The 17,096-nt window shown below is 41.8% G+C and overlaps 2 protein-coding genes and 1 long non-coding RNA gene across 3 annotated transcripts in view; 2 read left to right on the plus strand and 1 right to left on the minus strand.

Moving 5' to 3' along the window:
• kek2 (kekkon 2) overlaps positions 1 to 17,096 on the plus strand; it is a 53,494-nt gene that overhangs the window by 10,751 nt on the left and 25,647 nt on the right. The window contains exon 2 of the mRNA XM_070999053.1: positions 7,328 to 7,358. The gene's annotated coding sequence lies outside the window, so the exon portion shown is untranslated. The remainder of the gene's footprint in view (positions 1 to 7,327; positions 7,359 to 17,096) is intronic.
• spag4 (sperm-associated antigen 4) lies at positions 12,338 to 13,597 on the minus strand. Its single transcript, XM_017089419.4, has 4 exons — positions 13,357 to 13,597; positions 12,729 to 13,298; positions 12,508 to 12,674; positions 12,338 to 12,450 (listed from the first exon to the last, which is right to left on the minus strand). Exons 1-4 carry the CDS (start codon positions 13,507 to 13,509, stop codon positions 12,423 to 12,425), a joined length of 918 nt encoding a protein of 305 aa, XP_016944908.3. The 5' UTR covers positions 13,510 to 13,597; the 3' UTR covers positions 12,338 to 12,422.
• Positions 15,601 to 17,076, plus strand: LOC139354801 (uncharacterized). The gene is made up of 2 exons (XR_011605653.1): positions 15,601 to 15,943; positions 15,999 to 17,076. It is a non-coding gene; the product is annotated as an uncharacterized lncRNA (long non-coding RNA).

Here is a 17,096-nt window from a genome sequence, read left to right on the forward strand (position 1 = left end):
AGTCGTGCACTTTGCGTTTATTGTAAGGCAATAAATTCGCTGGATAATAATTTCAGTCTGGCGTCATAGCAATGATAAACTGTAGATGATATATTATTGCGTTTTTAGTAGAATAAATAGCGACAAGTCCTCTTTCAGCCTATGAGTGCGTGGCAGGATTTGGCGGCAGGACGCGCTGTTTACCACAAAAAACAGGCCGGAGCTCGGTCTAAGCTTTAGAGTACATAAATCTCATCGGCGGACCTTCCAACCCCGATCCCCCGGTACCCAGATCCCCCGGAACCCCCGATTCGGATCCCGCGTAAAGCCCTTTCACATGCAAAGTGTTGTCTCGTGTTTGCAGCCTTGTTCCGCCCCCGTCGCCTCTTTGGCGTTTTAAAATGCCCCGTTTTTATGAGTTAGTGTGACGAGTGGCCATAAATTTGATGGCTAAGAACTGAGTGGCAGCGTATATATTTATGCCGGGAATCCGGCTGAAATTTACAAGTATTTTGGGTGCTTATAAATCGGGTCTCTAAAAGGTTGAGGTTCTGGGCGAGGGCAAACAGCAACGAGCAAGGATTACGCCAGAAATAAATCGTGAAAAGAATCCAGCCCAGAAGATATTTTCCAGGACACACTTAAAGCACAGAACGAAAAGGATTGGCAATCGTGGAGTGGAGTTGGTGAAAAACGCTAAAACAAACAGTTGGAAACCCATCAGGAAATAATATATGTATAAAACAGAAAGCAGACAAACAATCGAAAGACGCGTGAGGCTGACAACGAAATTTTCCGACTGTCAATGCCAGATATTCGAAGGAAAACCAAAATTAAATGAAATTTTTTGCGCATATTGAATATGCACATAAAACGGAAGTGAAAGAGTTGATGGGTTTGGACTGGGGCGTATGCTACAAGGTGCTTGACAGCCGATCGATTTTCGCAGGGGATGCAGGCCAGACAAATATTTGGCATCTTCTCGAGGGGTCTCGAGTGCCTTTGTCGGCTGTTTGATGGGCGATGCCCCGGCGTAATGTGATTGACTTTAAGAATCGCCGAAACTTCGGCATTCTCTCTGTATGCCCGCAACGTAAAAAATTAAAACGAGCACTGGCGGCCCCAAAACCACGGCAAATAAGCCTCGCCTTTCGGGCCCATCTCCTTCCATTTCCCGGCCGGCTTCCCGTTTTTCCGCTTTTCCATCGGCGGTCAATGGAGCGTTGTGCCGACTTATCCGACTGTCGTTACGTGAAATGAAAGCACGTAGCGTTTTCATTTCGGTCAGTGTGCAGAATGCCAATTACAAGATGTGGCGGCCACTTGGCGAAAAAGAAAGTATTGCAAGAGACCTTCTTGTCCTTACAAAATTGCTACAATAACTACCAGCAAAATATAAAAATTTTGCTGTTACCCTTTGAAGTATATTTTAATAAACACAATTTATGAAATGTAAACCTTTATTTTGAATAAAAGGTTTCAAGAAATTGTTTAAAAGACATATTTATGTTTAACACCGTTTTTTGCAGTGCATTTGTCTCGAATACAATGCCCGCTTCCTTAGCCGAAACTCATTGAAATGAGTCGCGCACTGTCGAAGCGGTAGAGCCCCATAACTGATAGATGCCTCTGGGGCGAAATTTTTAATAACCCCCAGCAGATGTGAGTGTGTGGCAAGCGAGAGAAATGTCTGGGGCACTCAGAAGTGCTTATGTATGCCAAGTCGGTCCGTGTGGATTTTACCATCAAGCGAAAGCTGACACACAGTGGGCAAACGATGGTTTAAGAGTTCAATTAGATCTTTAGGCATTTGTGGGCACCTTTACTTAAACAGTCAATAAATAAAATGCAAAGTGCCTTGGCCTCGAGTAAACCTTTAATTATTGAATCAATATTATTTTGTCCCGTCACTGATTAATATTATATTTTTATTGCTCTTTCATCCCAACATCTTTTTAATGCGTCCTTATGCTCGCCCTTTTTGGGTGAAAATTGTTACTTAAATGATGTAGTTATTAAATTTTAGAAAAATAAATCGGCGTTATATAGATATTTTTTATGACCTCAGAACTTAACAACAATGAAATCAATTCACAACTCTACCCTCTTCATCAAAAGAATTTCTGGGGCAAATACAAGTAGAACAACACCCAGAGGCAGCAGACCCCAAAATTGTTTTATTATTAAGGCTTGCAATTGGAATTTTAATTTTTATTTCATAAGTTATGCGTGTGGAATTTCAAATATATTATACTTAGAGCAGGTCCTCCGATAAGTTCCTTCCCATTCTAAAGCTTTTCCGTTGCTTTTCTAGGTTGACTCTTCATATGCTCTCAATTTCCTGTGTTTGTGTGCGGGAAATTTATTATATTCATACGTGTGTCTGCGCTTGTTTTCGCTCTTCTTGTGTTTTGTACTTTGCAAGGTTTGCTAATGGCCTGTGCCCGAAAAGTATGCCACATAGCTTTGTCCCACGGCAGACGTGGCGGCTACTTGATATGCACACCTGGCCACGGCGCCCCCAAAACGCACGTTGGCAACTTTAAAGCCCGCCTCGCAGGTAACTAGCTAAAAAGAAAAGAAAACAATGAGGGGCAGGACAAAGAAAAATAGCTACGCAATATCCATGTTTACTTTTCATCATGCCGAAGAGAAAATACTTTTCGATAAGAAATAAAAAGGAAATATGATACATATAATAATAACAATAATAATAAATAAAAAGTATATTGTAATGTTCAATAACATAAGCTACAATTTAATAGTTAATATATTTGTTATTAGATAATAATTATCTCTATAGGATTTCTACCTAAAATTATACAGTTTATTTAACAGAATATCTTCTTAACTCTTATGTTTTTAAAAATCTAGAAGGTTTACCTTTCCGATTATCTTTAAAGACCCCCAAAAGTCTCTTTCACCTCCACCTGTGGTAGTTAGCTTAAATTAAATAATGATATAATCAAAGAGTGCTCGTACGCAAGGTGCAGTCGTACCTCTATTCCACTTAAGAGTGGCAAAACCCACTATATATCACAATGTCAGCGCACTTAACATAGTTTATCCTCGTGTCGCTGTCGCTGTTCGTGTCCCTGTCTCTTTCTTTGCCCCTGTATCTGTCTCTTTCTCGATCTCTACCCCCCTGCTTAAACTTCTCCCACGCTGCCATTATGCACACGTCGCGCATAACCATAACGATTATGTTAATGCTCTGCAGGGTGGTGCAGGGTGGTGCAAGGGGGCGTGAGTGGGTGGTTGGGTGGTGGGTGGTTGGGTGGGGAAAACACCTTGCTTCGGGCTTGTTCTTGCGCTGCTTACCTGCTCGTCACTCGCCTTGGCTTATTTCTGCTTTATTTACATGCTCTAAGTAGTTGTAATGGGTTCTCCACAGTCGCGACAAAGTGTTGGCAATAAAGCCAGAGCTCGTCCTTGGTCTAAGCCATAGAGTGGCTATAGAAACCATGAATGACTCCGGCTAGTTTTTCCATTTTCGCATGACACACGGCTCGTGAAGGGATTCTGGCTAACGAGTGTGTGTGTGTGCGGATAATGAGAGGCGAAGTGAATTACACAAGGCATTCAATGGGCGAAAGGATTTTCCTAGGGGTCGTGCCTGAAAATTGTGAATGGCAGAGCCATTTCCATGCGATGGAACGTCATAAAGGGGGCATTGCGACGCAGAGACCCGAAAAACTCAATTGCGCATGCAACGGCCGCTGGGAAAGCGTAAAACTTTCAATTTGCGTTAATGGCATTAAATAAAGTCACTTGCACGCACCCGCACGACCATTACATATTTCGGAAGCGGGACAGGAAACGGAAACTGAAACCGAAACCAAAACCGAACCCAACCCGTCCCACTCGCATTGGCCAGCCACTTAAAAAAGGTTGCCAAAGCCGCTCAAATGGGCTGTGCAGGTTGCGATGCTTTCTTTTGCTTCGGAAATCGCATTAAAAATCATTGGCGAGCCATTTGCAAGGTGGCCAAAACACGACACGAGCCCGACCAAAAAAATAAATAAATAAGAGCCGTCTAACAAACTGAAATGTGGCATGCGTGGCAGCAACAAGAGTTTCGTTTTCGGCTTAAAGCAGCTGAAATCTGGCCAAAAACAACTGAGCCGACGAAGGGAGCCCTCCAATCAGGCAGCAAAACAACACGAAATGTCTGAGCAGAGGTTGGAGAATGTTGTACTTTAGATAAAGTTGCCGCTGCTCCATGTTTGTGCTTGATGTTTTTAGACTTTGTTACAAACATTCGACATGCAATGCACGTAATGCCACAAGAACACATGCACACCTTTAGGCGCACACAGATACTCACTAACAAACACCTGGCAAAAGTTTTTCTTTAGAGACTTTTATCCCACTTTGCTTGTTGTGATATTTTCTTTCTCCAGCTCGTACTCTTGCTGAGAGTGTGATAAGTTTTTCTAAAAACTTTGCCAAGCCCGGAAGAAAAAATACGTATCCAAGGTATAAATAAATATATTCGTTCTTTGATCATCATTAAACTTTTTAAATGCGTGCCAGTTTCCAAGAGTAAAAGATAGCTGAGAAGTTTTGGTAGGCAGGGAAATTTTATTTTGAATATTCAGTTAAGTCCAGTACTATCCTTGCTCAAAAAGAAATATCCAAAAGAATGATTGTTTAAACCATTAATTAATTTTTCACTCAATACATTTTTATTTAAGATTTAAGTTTAAGTAAACAATCAGTCAGTTAGAGTATTATATGTTTGCATATCCATTCCATGTTGTTTTTCACTCAGCCTGATTTCTCGGTCTCCATTGTTGAGTTTATAAAAGGGAAAATTCCCTGAGAGGCGGAGGGAGCATCCAACCATTTGCCAGGACAAACCTCAGATATTCCCCCGTCACGCATCCGCCCCGTGGGCCCAGCGTCAAAGAGTGTGGCTCACTTTTCGGGGCAAGGCCGAGCGCTGAACATGATTTGTTCTTTACTTACATACCGTTGAGTAAATCACATGCACAAACACAGACACTTCAGAACCCAGAAACTTGGGCATTTACCGAGCAACAAACAACGAACAACAAACAAGCAACAAACAGCTAACGGCAAACAGCAAACGGCAGGCGAACAAATTCGAATCTCTCCCAGGAAACTTCACTCCACTTCGACCCACTGCAGTAATAATAATAAAGGGAATTGTTATTGTTTTCTATTAATTTACTTTTGTTGCTGCCTGGTATTGTTGTTTGCCACCGTGCCTTAGTTGCCATTGCCACGTGTGCGGGTGTTCTGGGTGTAACAATTTTGTGCCGTTGTCTGCATTTGATTTGATTTGTTTGGTCTTGATTCTATCTGTTGAAAAATTGCTCAACCACGAGATCTGAGTCTGGGGTCTCTGCTGGAAATTGTCTGTCGGATCCGGCACTGAAGTGAGTAAATTGATATAAATAGATTTGAATGTGGAAGTGGAATGTTGTTTGCAACTGAAATGCGCAGAGAATGGTATCTAGGTATACCAAAAACCTTTAAATGTTATGTAACCAATACCAGATATACGATAGTCTTGTGGCATGGCATTTACAATGGAACTGATAGGCCGCATTATTTTCTTAAAATCCCAGAAATAGGAAATAACTAAAATGTAATGTTCGGTCTATGGGGAAAAACAAACTTCATTGCCAAAGTGCAGTTGCAAACGAGAGGAATACTTGGCATAAATTCGTTTTGCATAGTCCGGACCTATTCCAAAAGCAGTAAAAGCAAAATACTCAAGAACGGGCCTGCAATTGCAAAGTATTTCTCATAAAATAACGCGCTTACATAAATATTTAAACTAAAGCAGGGGCATGAAAAGCATTTCTCTATCTGCACTTAGGACTGGGCTAGAAATGGGAAATAAAAGCCCTATGCCAGCTGGCGGCGTTGTATTTTCCCGGCAAGAGGACGTGGACCTGGAGGAGGGCAACGTCTTCGAATTCCCGCCTCCTTGCCATCGATCCTTGGGCGGCACACTGACTAACTGAGTGAGTGATGAACAAGTCCTGTGTGTGCGTGGCTGCGAATGCGATTGCAAGGATCTGGGCCAAGCCAGCTGTCCTTGGGCCAGAAAAGCGCTTTTCAATAGAAAACTCAAACTGGCAACATGGTACAGATTGGTTACTAAGACTCCAGCTTTGGCCCACTCTCAACAAAACTGCATCGCCTGAATGGCTGGAATGAGCTCGAAATGAGGCCAAAAATCTCGTAAACTAGAAGTCAAATGTTTAATGCTCTCTTGGGAAGATGAAATATTTATCTCAGTTTATTTCCCCAATTTTTCGGCAATTATAACGAAAGATACAAATATGAAAAATAAAATAACATTAAACAGATATTTTTAATTGTGCTATAAATCAAATTGGATTAACGTTATCTAACCTTGTGCCAAAATATCAAAACATAAATTTGACAAAATATAAATCATAATTAAAATGATGCATATAATCTATGGCGATTATACAATGATCAGTTCTATACAACAATTCAACATAATTAAATCAATAGTCAGGTATGCCATAGAAATCGATTAGCGTTTAATGGAGACGCGATTCTTATTTGCGTCAAAATAAGTTCAGCGCTAAGCGATTTCTGTGGCACCCCTGAATATTAATAACTATAGCAAAGTTTGAGTTAATTTGGCCATAATCTACCCCTTAACAGATTCGCTGTTTAAGAATATCTTCCTCCCCGCTTTTGGGTAAAATAATATTCGTACAGCTGTTTTCAAATCAAGGAAATTCCTCTCCGCCAAGTTCCCATTGAAAGCGTTGTAGGGCTGCCTGTCAATCGGCATTTGTTGTTCGCCGAGTTGGCTTCAATTTGTTGCACGCACTTTCGACGCCTTTCGGTTGCAAGTTGCTTTTGTTTTCGTAGCAGAGTGGCAGGCGGGGGCGGAAAGGGGCGTGGCCGCCTCCGCAGGACAGGACACAACTGATATAAGCCAAGTGTCTATCTCGCATCTTGTTGCTGTCATTTCAGGCTAATGTCTTCGCTCCATTTTCCCTTTTCGTGTTCAATGTCTATCGTCATTCCCATTTGGTTTCCGCTCGTCCTTGTCCTTTTTTTCCCTTTTTTCCAACCAGACATTGCACTGACTTGTTGTTCTGTTGCTGCTTCTGTTTTCTGCTGACACAGTTGGTAGTTTTTCCTTTCGTCCTTGATACACATCATTCAAGCCTGCTTAACGTGTCCCATCATATTAACTTGGCCAAGATGCCACGGCCGGAATTTATGCTGAAAGCAAAAACTGACTGTCAGTTCGGGTGGATTAAAGGAGACGTTTCTTTGAATTAATTATTTTACTAAGAAGAACTTTCTTGTTTTCTACTTGCAGATTGCCCAACTATTTCGAAAGCTCTTAAAAGGTATGTAAATGAGTGTACATTTTTATGCACGAGTTAGGATATCCTTTAAGGATCATTAAAGTATGAACAAGATATTATGTGAATTTTACAAGGTATATAAATAGAATTGAAGTTACAAATCGAATAAGAAAAGCCACGTGCCATGTAAGCTGCGGAAAGTGCCTCGCTGATTTTCAGCTTAGCAAAGTGAGCAGCACATTTTCCTGGAATTGGCCAAATGTCTGGCAGCGGGCTCAAACACCTGACTCCTTTGAAAGCGTCTGTGAGGGGACTTGAAAAGAGCTCACTGGTGGGGCTTGGCACCCGGCAAAGTTAAGCAGCTTATGGCCCAAACTGATCAATAATAAACGAATTTAGTTGGGAGCTACGGCTCATTATGGTTGTCTGGGTCTGGGGGATTTTCACTCGGAAATTTATAATCCACAAGGCAAACTGCAATTAAAGCAACTTAATTGTTTATTAATGCGCACTTCCCAGCCACGGCGTGAAAAAATAAATTAATTAGTTGCTATTTTAAATATGGCGCAGACAATTTAAAATGCCACGCCAGTAAAAATAAAACTCCCGGTGCCACGAAGGGGCGACTCCTTTGATTTATGCTCCCTGCACTTGTTCGAGGGGCTGCATCTGAATGTGAATCGGAATCCGGGAATGGAAATGGGAATAAAAATGGGGGAGCCAATTTAATTGCTCGCTGGATTTTCACACTAAGTCCATGTTTCCTGCAAACAGCACCGAAATAGCCCCTTGAGATGGGGAATATCACGAACAAGAACGCAAGAAATGGGGGATATGTGGGGGCATGTCGTGTGATGATTAATGAGACAATTTTTATGACATCGCACAGTGGGCGAGCGCATGTAATAGTCAGCCGACATAAACATCCGAAATGTGGGAGCATGAAGTGGAAATGGCCAGATATTAAATTGATTACTTAACTACTGGTCCACAGTAATGGGAGGGCTCTTTGAAAATTCAAGCTATTTCTTCAGTCTTTCAAGAAAATGAAAATTTAAAGTTTAGTAAAAGACGATGTCAAACTTTTATTACAAATCTATTTTAAGTTCCTTTATCGCCCATATAAAAAAGTATTTTTTAAACCACCCTCTTTGTTTGTCTTTTTTCTGTCAGCTTAAAGCTTTGGACAGTTTATTTTATTAATTTATGAATTTCTAAAAACAAGTATTTTGGTAATTTAAAACAGTTTTAATTTAATAAGTTGAAACTTGCTTAGGATTTATTCATGCCTATGATTTTTAAAAAATATTTTTAGGACTGAATATAAGAGCAGGGCATTTCCAGCTTAGCCATCTAGCGTAGATGTCAAAAATTTTAAAAAACTCTTATGTTTTTAATCCCCTGCCCAGCCAACTGCAGTTCCCGAAACGTGCTAAACCGTCTAGTCAGAAAAGTAATCAATTCGGCTGTCACACAAATGCCAATCCCCGACCACTGTGCATTTGGCAGAGAGTCTGATCCAAGGGGCACGAAGACTTGTCGCTGGCACATGAATAACATGAATTGCGTTATGAAAAATGTACAACAGCAGTTCGAGGAGATGGATGGATAGCTGGGGACGGTCTGAGCAGGAACATTGGGGGGACTTTCGGGGTCTTTCGGGTCTTTCGGGGTCTTCCGGGGACTTTGGGATCTCTCTGGGTCTGCTGCCATCATTACAGAGCTGAGCGATAAGCGACGTTGCATGCGGCGACACAACCGACGATTGCAGTTTGATGGATATGTATGCACTCACATATGTACTGGATGTGCGTGTGCCACCGACAGACATGGATGCGAATTGATGTGTCACGTGGGTGCAGTGCCGTTGACTTTGAGGGATTTATATGGAGAGCGCTGACAGCTGGCAAAAATTAGCTGCCAGTCGGCACTCAGGACTCCGGGCTACAAACTCCTTGCATCGGGAATGGGCAACTCCTGGCGGCATAATTAGCACAAACTCAAAACTTTTCGACTCCGACAGCGAGTGCTTACCATTATTATAGCTCCGGTTGTTAGCCCGGCCAGGCTGCATACATAAACGACCAGCAACTCAAATTTCGAGACCGAAATCCCAAAATGTCAGTGGCCGGCAGCAGCAGACAGTGGAGGGCTGTCAAGGGACAGGACGTCAGACAGGAGCAGCTGCTGCCTGCCAGCTGCCAGTTTGCCAGCTTCCCAGTTTTGCCGGGTTTGCCTGCTTGCCGGCTTGCCTGCTTTCCAGTTAGTAACAATGCAACAGAGCACTCAGCAAAACTGCAGCAGCTCTCAACGCTCTCATTATTCAAATGTGCTTTTCGATTTGGCCAAAAGTTCTGTCCGCCAGCGTCTGTGTAAAAAGGATCACTCAAAAAAAAAAGGATTCGACTTATAAAATCTGTGGAAAATAAACTTGAAAAAAATATTTTTAGGAAGCATCCGAGAATCGGAAAAATGCACACATATTTTTAAGTCTTCACATATCAAACACTTTATTTTTATTTCCTTACATTATTTCTTATAAAATTCTTAATATCGCTATAGTTTGGTCTTTCCCACTTTATCCCGCTCTTTGGCAGCAATCTTTACAGCGTGGCCAGGGCGGACAGTGTGGTCTTGGCTGTGAAAAAACTGGGGCAATGCAGAATGCGATCGCAATGATCAGAGACAAGAGTTCAAAGTGCCAGATCATTTTGAACTCAGAGAAAAATTCATGGCATGCCCAGATGGACCATGCTGAAATGTGTACATAACTGTTGCTAATGCGAGTAATTGTAGCTCAGTGGGGGATATTAGTTTTAAAGTTTATTTTTACACAGTACCCAATAAAATGTAAAGAAAAAAAAATATTTCATGGAATTTAAACTTAAAAGTTAAGTTCTATATTTTAAATACATGATTACGTTTAAAAAATGTATAATTGTATAATGTATGCCTTATTTTTACCATTTTAGTGTTAATTAAGTTTATGCAATCAACGCGTTGATGTAAACGAAAATCCTACATAAATATTTTGGTTGGTAAAGCTTTTACTAAAATGTTCTCAAATATTCGTACCCATTCAAGTTATTTTGCAGCTGCACCTCCACGACCACACGGGTTATCTCCTCACTTGTCATGCATTTTCCAGCCAGCTCTCACAAAATCCCCATTTTCCGACCCTCCCCCCCAGTCCTCCCCAGCTACCTGTTCTATTGCCGTAACAAATCCATTTTACCTGTCAGCTTTAACGCGTAAGCAAATGGCAAAGCGGCAGCAGCTGGCTAAGAAAGAGCACAAAAAGCGCAAAAAACCCAAAGTGGAGAGCCATCTACATAGAGGAATGTATGTGTGTGGGTGGTGGCAGGTGAGAATGGGAGTGTGTGTGTGGGGGCGTGGCACTCGGGGAGGCGCCTCTGATATATTGCCGAGGCGCAATTAGAGCACAGACCGCAGAATGAAACGAAACGCTGGCTGCCGTGTAAACAAGCCACAATTGCGCTGGCGACGAGGAAGAAAATGGAAACAATTAAGCCCGGGAAAATCGCACACTAAATGCACTAACTAAAACAAAATATTGTTTTTCGCTTTTGGAAAAGCATTTTCACTTTCGAACGAACTCGAATTCGTTTTGGTTGCCTTTGGGTGATTTACTTGATTTTAATTCAAATCGATTGGAGCTTGTGAATTCCAATTCAAAGGCCCTTACCTACAGTCCCTGTTTTGAATCTTATAGTTGAAAAGTGTTTGAAACTTAATCCATTTAAATATACTTCATATAACAATTTGCAAACACCAAATAAAGTTTATATTTTGTTCTTGGTTTCTCATATCGTTAAAACACAGTCACTGAAATAACTAAAACTGGCCTTATTAATATTTGAGCACTCTCTCTCTGAATTTTCTTTATGGTATCTTCCGCTTAATCCCTGTATTAACTTCAACCAGAAAGATTACGAAATGAAAAAAATTGACTTTGCACAAGATTTTTCTTCATTTTGCAAATGCCTTTGGGGACCTTAAGTATAAATCATATTAAAAGAAATCATTCTATACATAAAATATATAATTTTGTATTTAAGAAAAATGATTTAGCGATGGAATAAGATTTCTGTGATTTATCCAAATCCCTTACAAATGCCCCATACCCTTTTCAACGGAAGAAAAACGGAAATAAATTTTTGCGCAAACAAAATCAAGCACATCTACCGACATTCCCATTTAGACAATCAGACTTATGTGCTCATGTCCTCCCGTGTGTTTACTCGAAGCACACACAGCTGAAAATTACGAAAACGAATCTCGAGTAAGTCACAAATGGAATCGCATTAAATCAATTCAAACGAAACGGAATCAAATGAAACAATTCTGGGCAGATGGGTCCCTGGGATGGGATGGTTGGGAAATTCCCTATCGAGTGCCGTGTAAATCTCAGATGACATCCGAGCATATTGTCGACTAATTAAACGCATGTGCACGCCTGGTACATCCACATTCAAGCGCTAATTAGTCTCGGGGCACTGACAATGTGACACGGCGCAGATCAAACGGCTGACTTTGGTACCGCCGCACAGGTCCTGAGTTACTTTGCATCCTCTTTTTTATTGGGTCCACCGTCCCCGTCCCAGGGCGGCATTTTTTATGCCGTGTTTTCCCCTCAGCATTCAGGTCGAGCGAAATTAAACGAAAACACACCATTCGCGAAAGATCAAAGCGGATGCGACATGTCTTTGGGGATCCCGAAATTTTCCAAGCGGTCCGTGCTGCGAAATTTAAATTAGTTGCCCGTTTAACGGACGGCACTTCTGGAAACTGGATGCCAATAATAGCAAATTTAAGATTTTACATTACTATATTGTCGGCTTTCTTATGACCATATGGTTTTGCTATATTTCTTCCTTATAGACAATGTATTCGATTACACGAAAAAATTACATTATTTCCGCACACAATTTGATCTTAGAAACTGATAGTTTTAACTTATCAAACATTCATTAAATTTTGTTGATAGTTGCTGGGGTATATTAATATAAAACTTGAACAAGGTCAACATTTATTAAGCTTAAAAAAATAAAATATAAAAACATTTCAAAAAATAAATTAAGCACATTACTTCAGTCTTCCGAACACTTCAACGCTGCGAATAAGAAATAGATTTAGTTTCCAAGTTATTGAGGCCCTGAAGAATGCTTACCGGTATATGCAGGTAGAATTCGCACCGTGGTTCGAGTTGAACGCGAAAACCAGATTTCGGAATAAGATGTCATTGTGCACAGTGTAGCTTTGAGTGCGCCTGTTGGCCGCGTTATCGAAGGTCCACTGTCCCAACAACTGCCGCTTGGAATTATTTAACGGGAGACCCTGGCAAAATGACTTGTTATTAAGAATCGGGATCGAGTACCGCTCCCTACTCACATACACATCGAAATCTTTGGGGGCACTCTTCACGCACAAACTGGGCGTCATTTCGCGGGCCACATGGGTAAGGGTTAGGGCCTCCACGACGATGGTCTTGGCCAAATGAAGGGTCACAATTGCCCGGCTTCCATTGAATCCGAAGCAGGCACCCGGGGACAGTCCAGGCCGCAACATATTCACCGGCGGATTGGCGCTGAAATCCAGTCCCAGCAGGGTCTTTATAATATTGGTACCTCCCATGGGCTGGGCCTTCACGTCGATGATTCGGGCCCCCAGATCCTCAGAGGCGTAGTTAATGCGAGGTTTGGCCAGCGAAACGGGTTCCTTTGGGGGACTGAACTGAGCTGTTCGAGCTGAGCAGTCGGCATTCATCAACTGCTTCTTCAGGTTGTAGACGTCGTCCATTAAATTTCCGATCTTGCGTTTGAACAAAGTGTCCACATAGGCACTAATGTCCCGGTTATCACACCTCCCGGATCCCAAACCCTTTGGCTCTCCTCCCAGGCAGTTGAACTTGCCCGAGATCTGGCCTCCCCTGCTGTCCATTTGGTGCTGGCGGAGCATGTGCTGTGGAATATTACAAGGTTAGTGGGTCCTTTTCACAGAGGTTTATCCATATCCTCACCGATATATCGTCCACATCCTCCCGAAGGCGCATTATACCCATATTATTCCTGCTGTTGTGCGCCATTAGGTAGTAGAAAAACGCCGAGAGCAGGAAAAATGAAAGCAAATAGGTGAGGCAGACTCGCTTGCCAGCGCGACGACAATGGTCCATTTTAGATGAGAAATATATAGCTCAGCCCAAATTGATTTCAGGGAAAATTGTGCAAAAGACTACTTAGATGTGAGTTAAATTAAATCTCTGCCTTGCTCTCAACCGATTCATTGCTCAACACTGCACCACACAAAAAGGAGTGTTCGATAATGGGGCCAAAGGAATTCAATGAATCAGATTTAATTCCCCAAGAAAATCGCTGGAAAATGAACAATTGTTGAGAATAATGAGGCGAAATCGCATTAGGTGCGGCAGCATCTGCGAAAGTCTCTAATTGTCAATGGCTAAATAATTGAGAGCCGAGAGCAAAAGAAGCAGCGAACGCGGGGAAGGTCCAACGGAACGTAATAGCATTAAGGAAAAATCCAAATGAAAATCACTTTAAATGCTAAACAGCTGGTTGCCGGTCGAGGTGAAATAAAAACACACAAAGCGCCTTCGGCCCTTTAAGCGTCCATTAAAAATTTAATAACTCTGGCCCGGGCCAAATGCAATTTTGTGAAAATTTCTAGCAAAATTAATTAGTCAAACAATCCATCAGGACGGAGCCTGGCCTGCACGGAACGGACCGAACTGGACCAGCACATTGTGCCGGCCCCAAAGTCCACAAAAAGGTACGAAATCCCGCAGAGAAGGCAGCGTGAACGTGACCATCCCCGGTTCGAGATGGGGGTTTTTCATCCCAGCAGTCCTTTTGGCCCAGCTCACGTGCGTTGCCTAAGCTGGCAAAATATTGACCCGAAGACCGGACGAGATATTTGGGTTACGGACGGGCGCAGACGTCCGAGGCCGAGTCCCAACACTTCAAAGGCCGTAGCGAATGTAATTTTAATCAAAAATTGCTCAGCCCCGAGAAATCCCAATACAGGAATTCGGATGTGGTCGCTAATCCTTCCTGAAGGCAAACGCTGTACGCATTTCATTTCCATATATTTATGGCCTCTTCGAGCTCAAACAGAATCGCTAAAGGAAGCTCTTAATATTTCGATAACTTGACAGACTTTGAGGAGCGTGTCCACTTCGTGCTGGACCATTTTCCTGTTTAATCGACTTTTGTGCTGCGCAATCACGACCCGAAACATGGACAGGGAGCTGGAGACACGTCCTCGTCAGCAGACAGTAGACAGGGGACAATTAATTTTTAATGCAACTGCTCGACAGATCAGCAGCAGAGCCGGACACAAACAAAAACGGCATCGTTGAGAGCAAGTGGCTCTGCTAATTGCACTCATTCACACGGCGAGCGACAACAAAGGCGGTCTGAAGGGGCATCCTCGGCGGCAGCGAGTACAGGGGATTGCAAGTTGCAACAACATCGGTGGCAAGTCGGCGGAGGAGGAGGAAGACTCGTCTCCTTGGCGCACGGAAACGGAAGCGCTAGTTGCAAGGATATGTTGCAGGGGAGCACAATAGTTGGGGTTACCGTGGGACGGGGCTGTAGTTTTAGCTTCTAAAAATGTAGGGTGCTAATTTTACGTTTTAAATTACTGAAATATTAGTATGTGAATTTATTTCTGGGTGTAATTTAAAGCTATCTTGGGAGTCAGTAAAAATAATTAACTTTTAGTAACTTGATTTCCAAGAATTTATTTAGTTTTAATAAAGAAAAAAATTTTACACAATCGACACATAACATTTACTAAAAATGTTAATTAAGAATTTCGTCCAGAGCTCTAAAATAGTCAATCCTAGTTATCATATATTTTAAATTTGTAGTCCCTGCATTAAAATTCTTTACTTTTGTATACACCCCTGTTCTGATTTTTGCTTTCGAGAAATGTTTTTATCCTATTTTATTACGAGTTGGAATCCATTTTAAATGTAACTTGAAAACCTTTTAGTTAATAAAAAAAGATAATTTCATAAATACATTCATCTATTAATAATACTCCCAAGCCGACTAAATATTTACATTTGGGAATTTTTACCCAGTTGATTAAAATGTCCATAGGCATCCATAAGGTCCAATAACATCAATTGGTCCCACTGTGCGTGCTGCGATTGTGTGCACTGCAATTACGTGCCATTGAGGCAGCCCATTGTTAGTGAGGACTGCAGATAGCAAATAGTCGCATCCCAAAAGAGGAGTCCCTTGTGGGAGTCAGTATTTTCGGCTAAGTTGGCATTCCTAGTTAAGACATTACCCATGGTAATTAACATAAATAGCCCAGATGCAACCCTTCAGTAGCAAGGATCCGATCCTCGCTAGAATACCAAAAATACCAGTTTTATGGATTTTGGGGATTTTGTGCATCCTACATCCACTCTAGACGCCATGATTTCCTCCTCTTTGTCGCAAGCTTCTCCCGAGATCGGTTCGTTCCCTGCAAAAAGTGCTATAATTTTCAAACCCGTTCGCATCCACACATCCGCGTGTGAAATTCTAGGAATTTTGGTTGAGCAGTACGACCTGTTATCATTCCCAATATTGGTGGTAAGATTATTCGACGATATATTGGAAAAATCTAATTGTAATTCCCGGAAAACAGCAGTGACCAGACCCACGTGCAAATTCTCGGAATTGACGGAAGTTTTACAGTCCTCCCTCTGCGCACAGCAAGGAGCAGGTGCCGCGTGCAGCGATTCATCAGCGGAACCATACATTTCTTCAGCGCCAGGCCATAATCGCCATTTGGGATTCTTATACCGCACACCGCGTGAAAGGAATCTGTCTTCTTTGCCACACCTGGATTAATTTCATCATCGGCAAACCATAAGCGGCTTCAAGGATCGCCGCAGTGAACCCCCGTGAGGTTTTGACCTTGCCAAGTCCGCACCACGATCTACAAGTCAGATCAAGTTGCAGTTCGGGCGAAAAACGCACCGGCGCCGATTCGGCGTAATTCGGGCAAGACAGCGGAGGCGGACGCCGCATCCCAATTGGAATTTCAGTTCCAATTCTGCTTCCAGTTAATTTTGGCCGGGACTGCCAACTCGTTTTTGTATCGCTAAAGCGATGGTAGTTTAATTTTCTTATTTTAAATATTTGTATGACGAGTTTCTAATTTAATTTACGATTCCTATTTAGCTTTTATACTTGCGTGTGTGCTTACGACATAGTATGACATATATACACTTAAATTAAATTATCCTACAGCGCACATCGATCGTCATCAGGCCTGCTGACTTCGTTGGAGAGTTCGTAAGTACGGCATAGCCGTAAATCATTTACATTCCTACATATATATTCATTCTTGTCTGAGCCCGCACACTTTTGGTACCAATATATACATGTAATTTTTCCACATTCGCGTATTGATATAAATATTAAATAACAATCGTTTGCACTTATATAATTTAACGTAATACGCCTAAGTGATTTCCTGTAATTTTTGAATAAGCTTGCCGCATATCGATAAAATATGTAATCAGTTTCGTAATAATTTAACGTAAACAAAATATCCATTTCTTTTCCTATTTGATAATCTTGTACTGACACTCGATCATATAGAGAGTCTTTTGGCGTAAAGAACGCTTAGTTCTAAGGCTTTAGTGTTAGGATTTGTAGTATTAAGAACCATGAACCATATTATCGTATTTGCCGTATTAAATGAAATTTAAGATGAATTAGTTTGTGATCTTTTGAG

This window comes from Drosophila suzukii, chromosome 2L (genome assembly GCF_043229965.1).
Source record: "Drosophila suzukii chromosome 2L, CBGP_Dsuzu_IsoJpt1.0, whole genome shotgun sequence".
Classification (NCBI taxonomy): domain Eukaryota; kingdom Metazoa; phylum Arthropoda; class Insecta; order Diptera; family Drosophilidae; genus Drosophila; species Drosophila suzukii.

What these genes read in the sequence shown, in the direction of transcription:
- spag4 (XM_017089419.4), bottom strand. Translation starts at nt 13,509, where the DNA reads ATGGACCATTGTCGTCGCGCTGGCAAGCGAGTCTGCCTCACCTATTTG. An exon ending in CCAAAGATTTCGATGTGTAT is followed by an intron (nt 12,675 to 12,728) that starts GTGAGTAGGGAG and finishes TCATTTTGCCAG; the next exon opens with GGTCTCCCGTTAAATAATTC. An exon ending in AATTCTACCTGCATATACCG is followed by an intron (nt 12,451 to 12,507) that starts GTAAGCATTCTT and finishes TCTTATTCGCAG; the next exon opens with CGTTGAAGTGTTCGGAAGAC.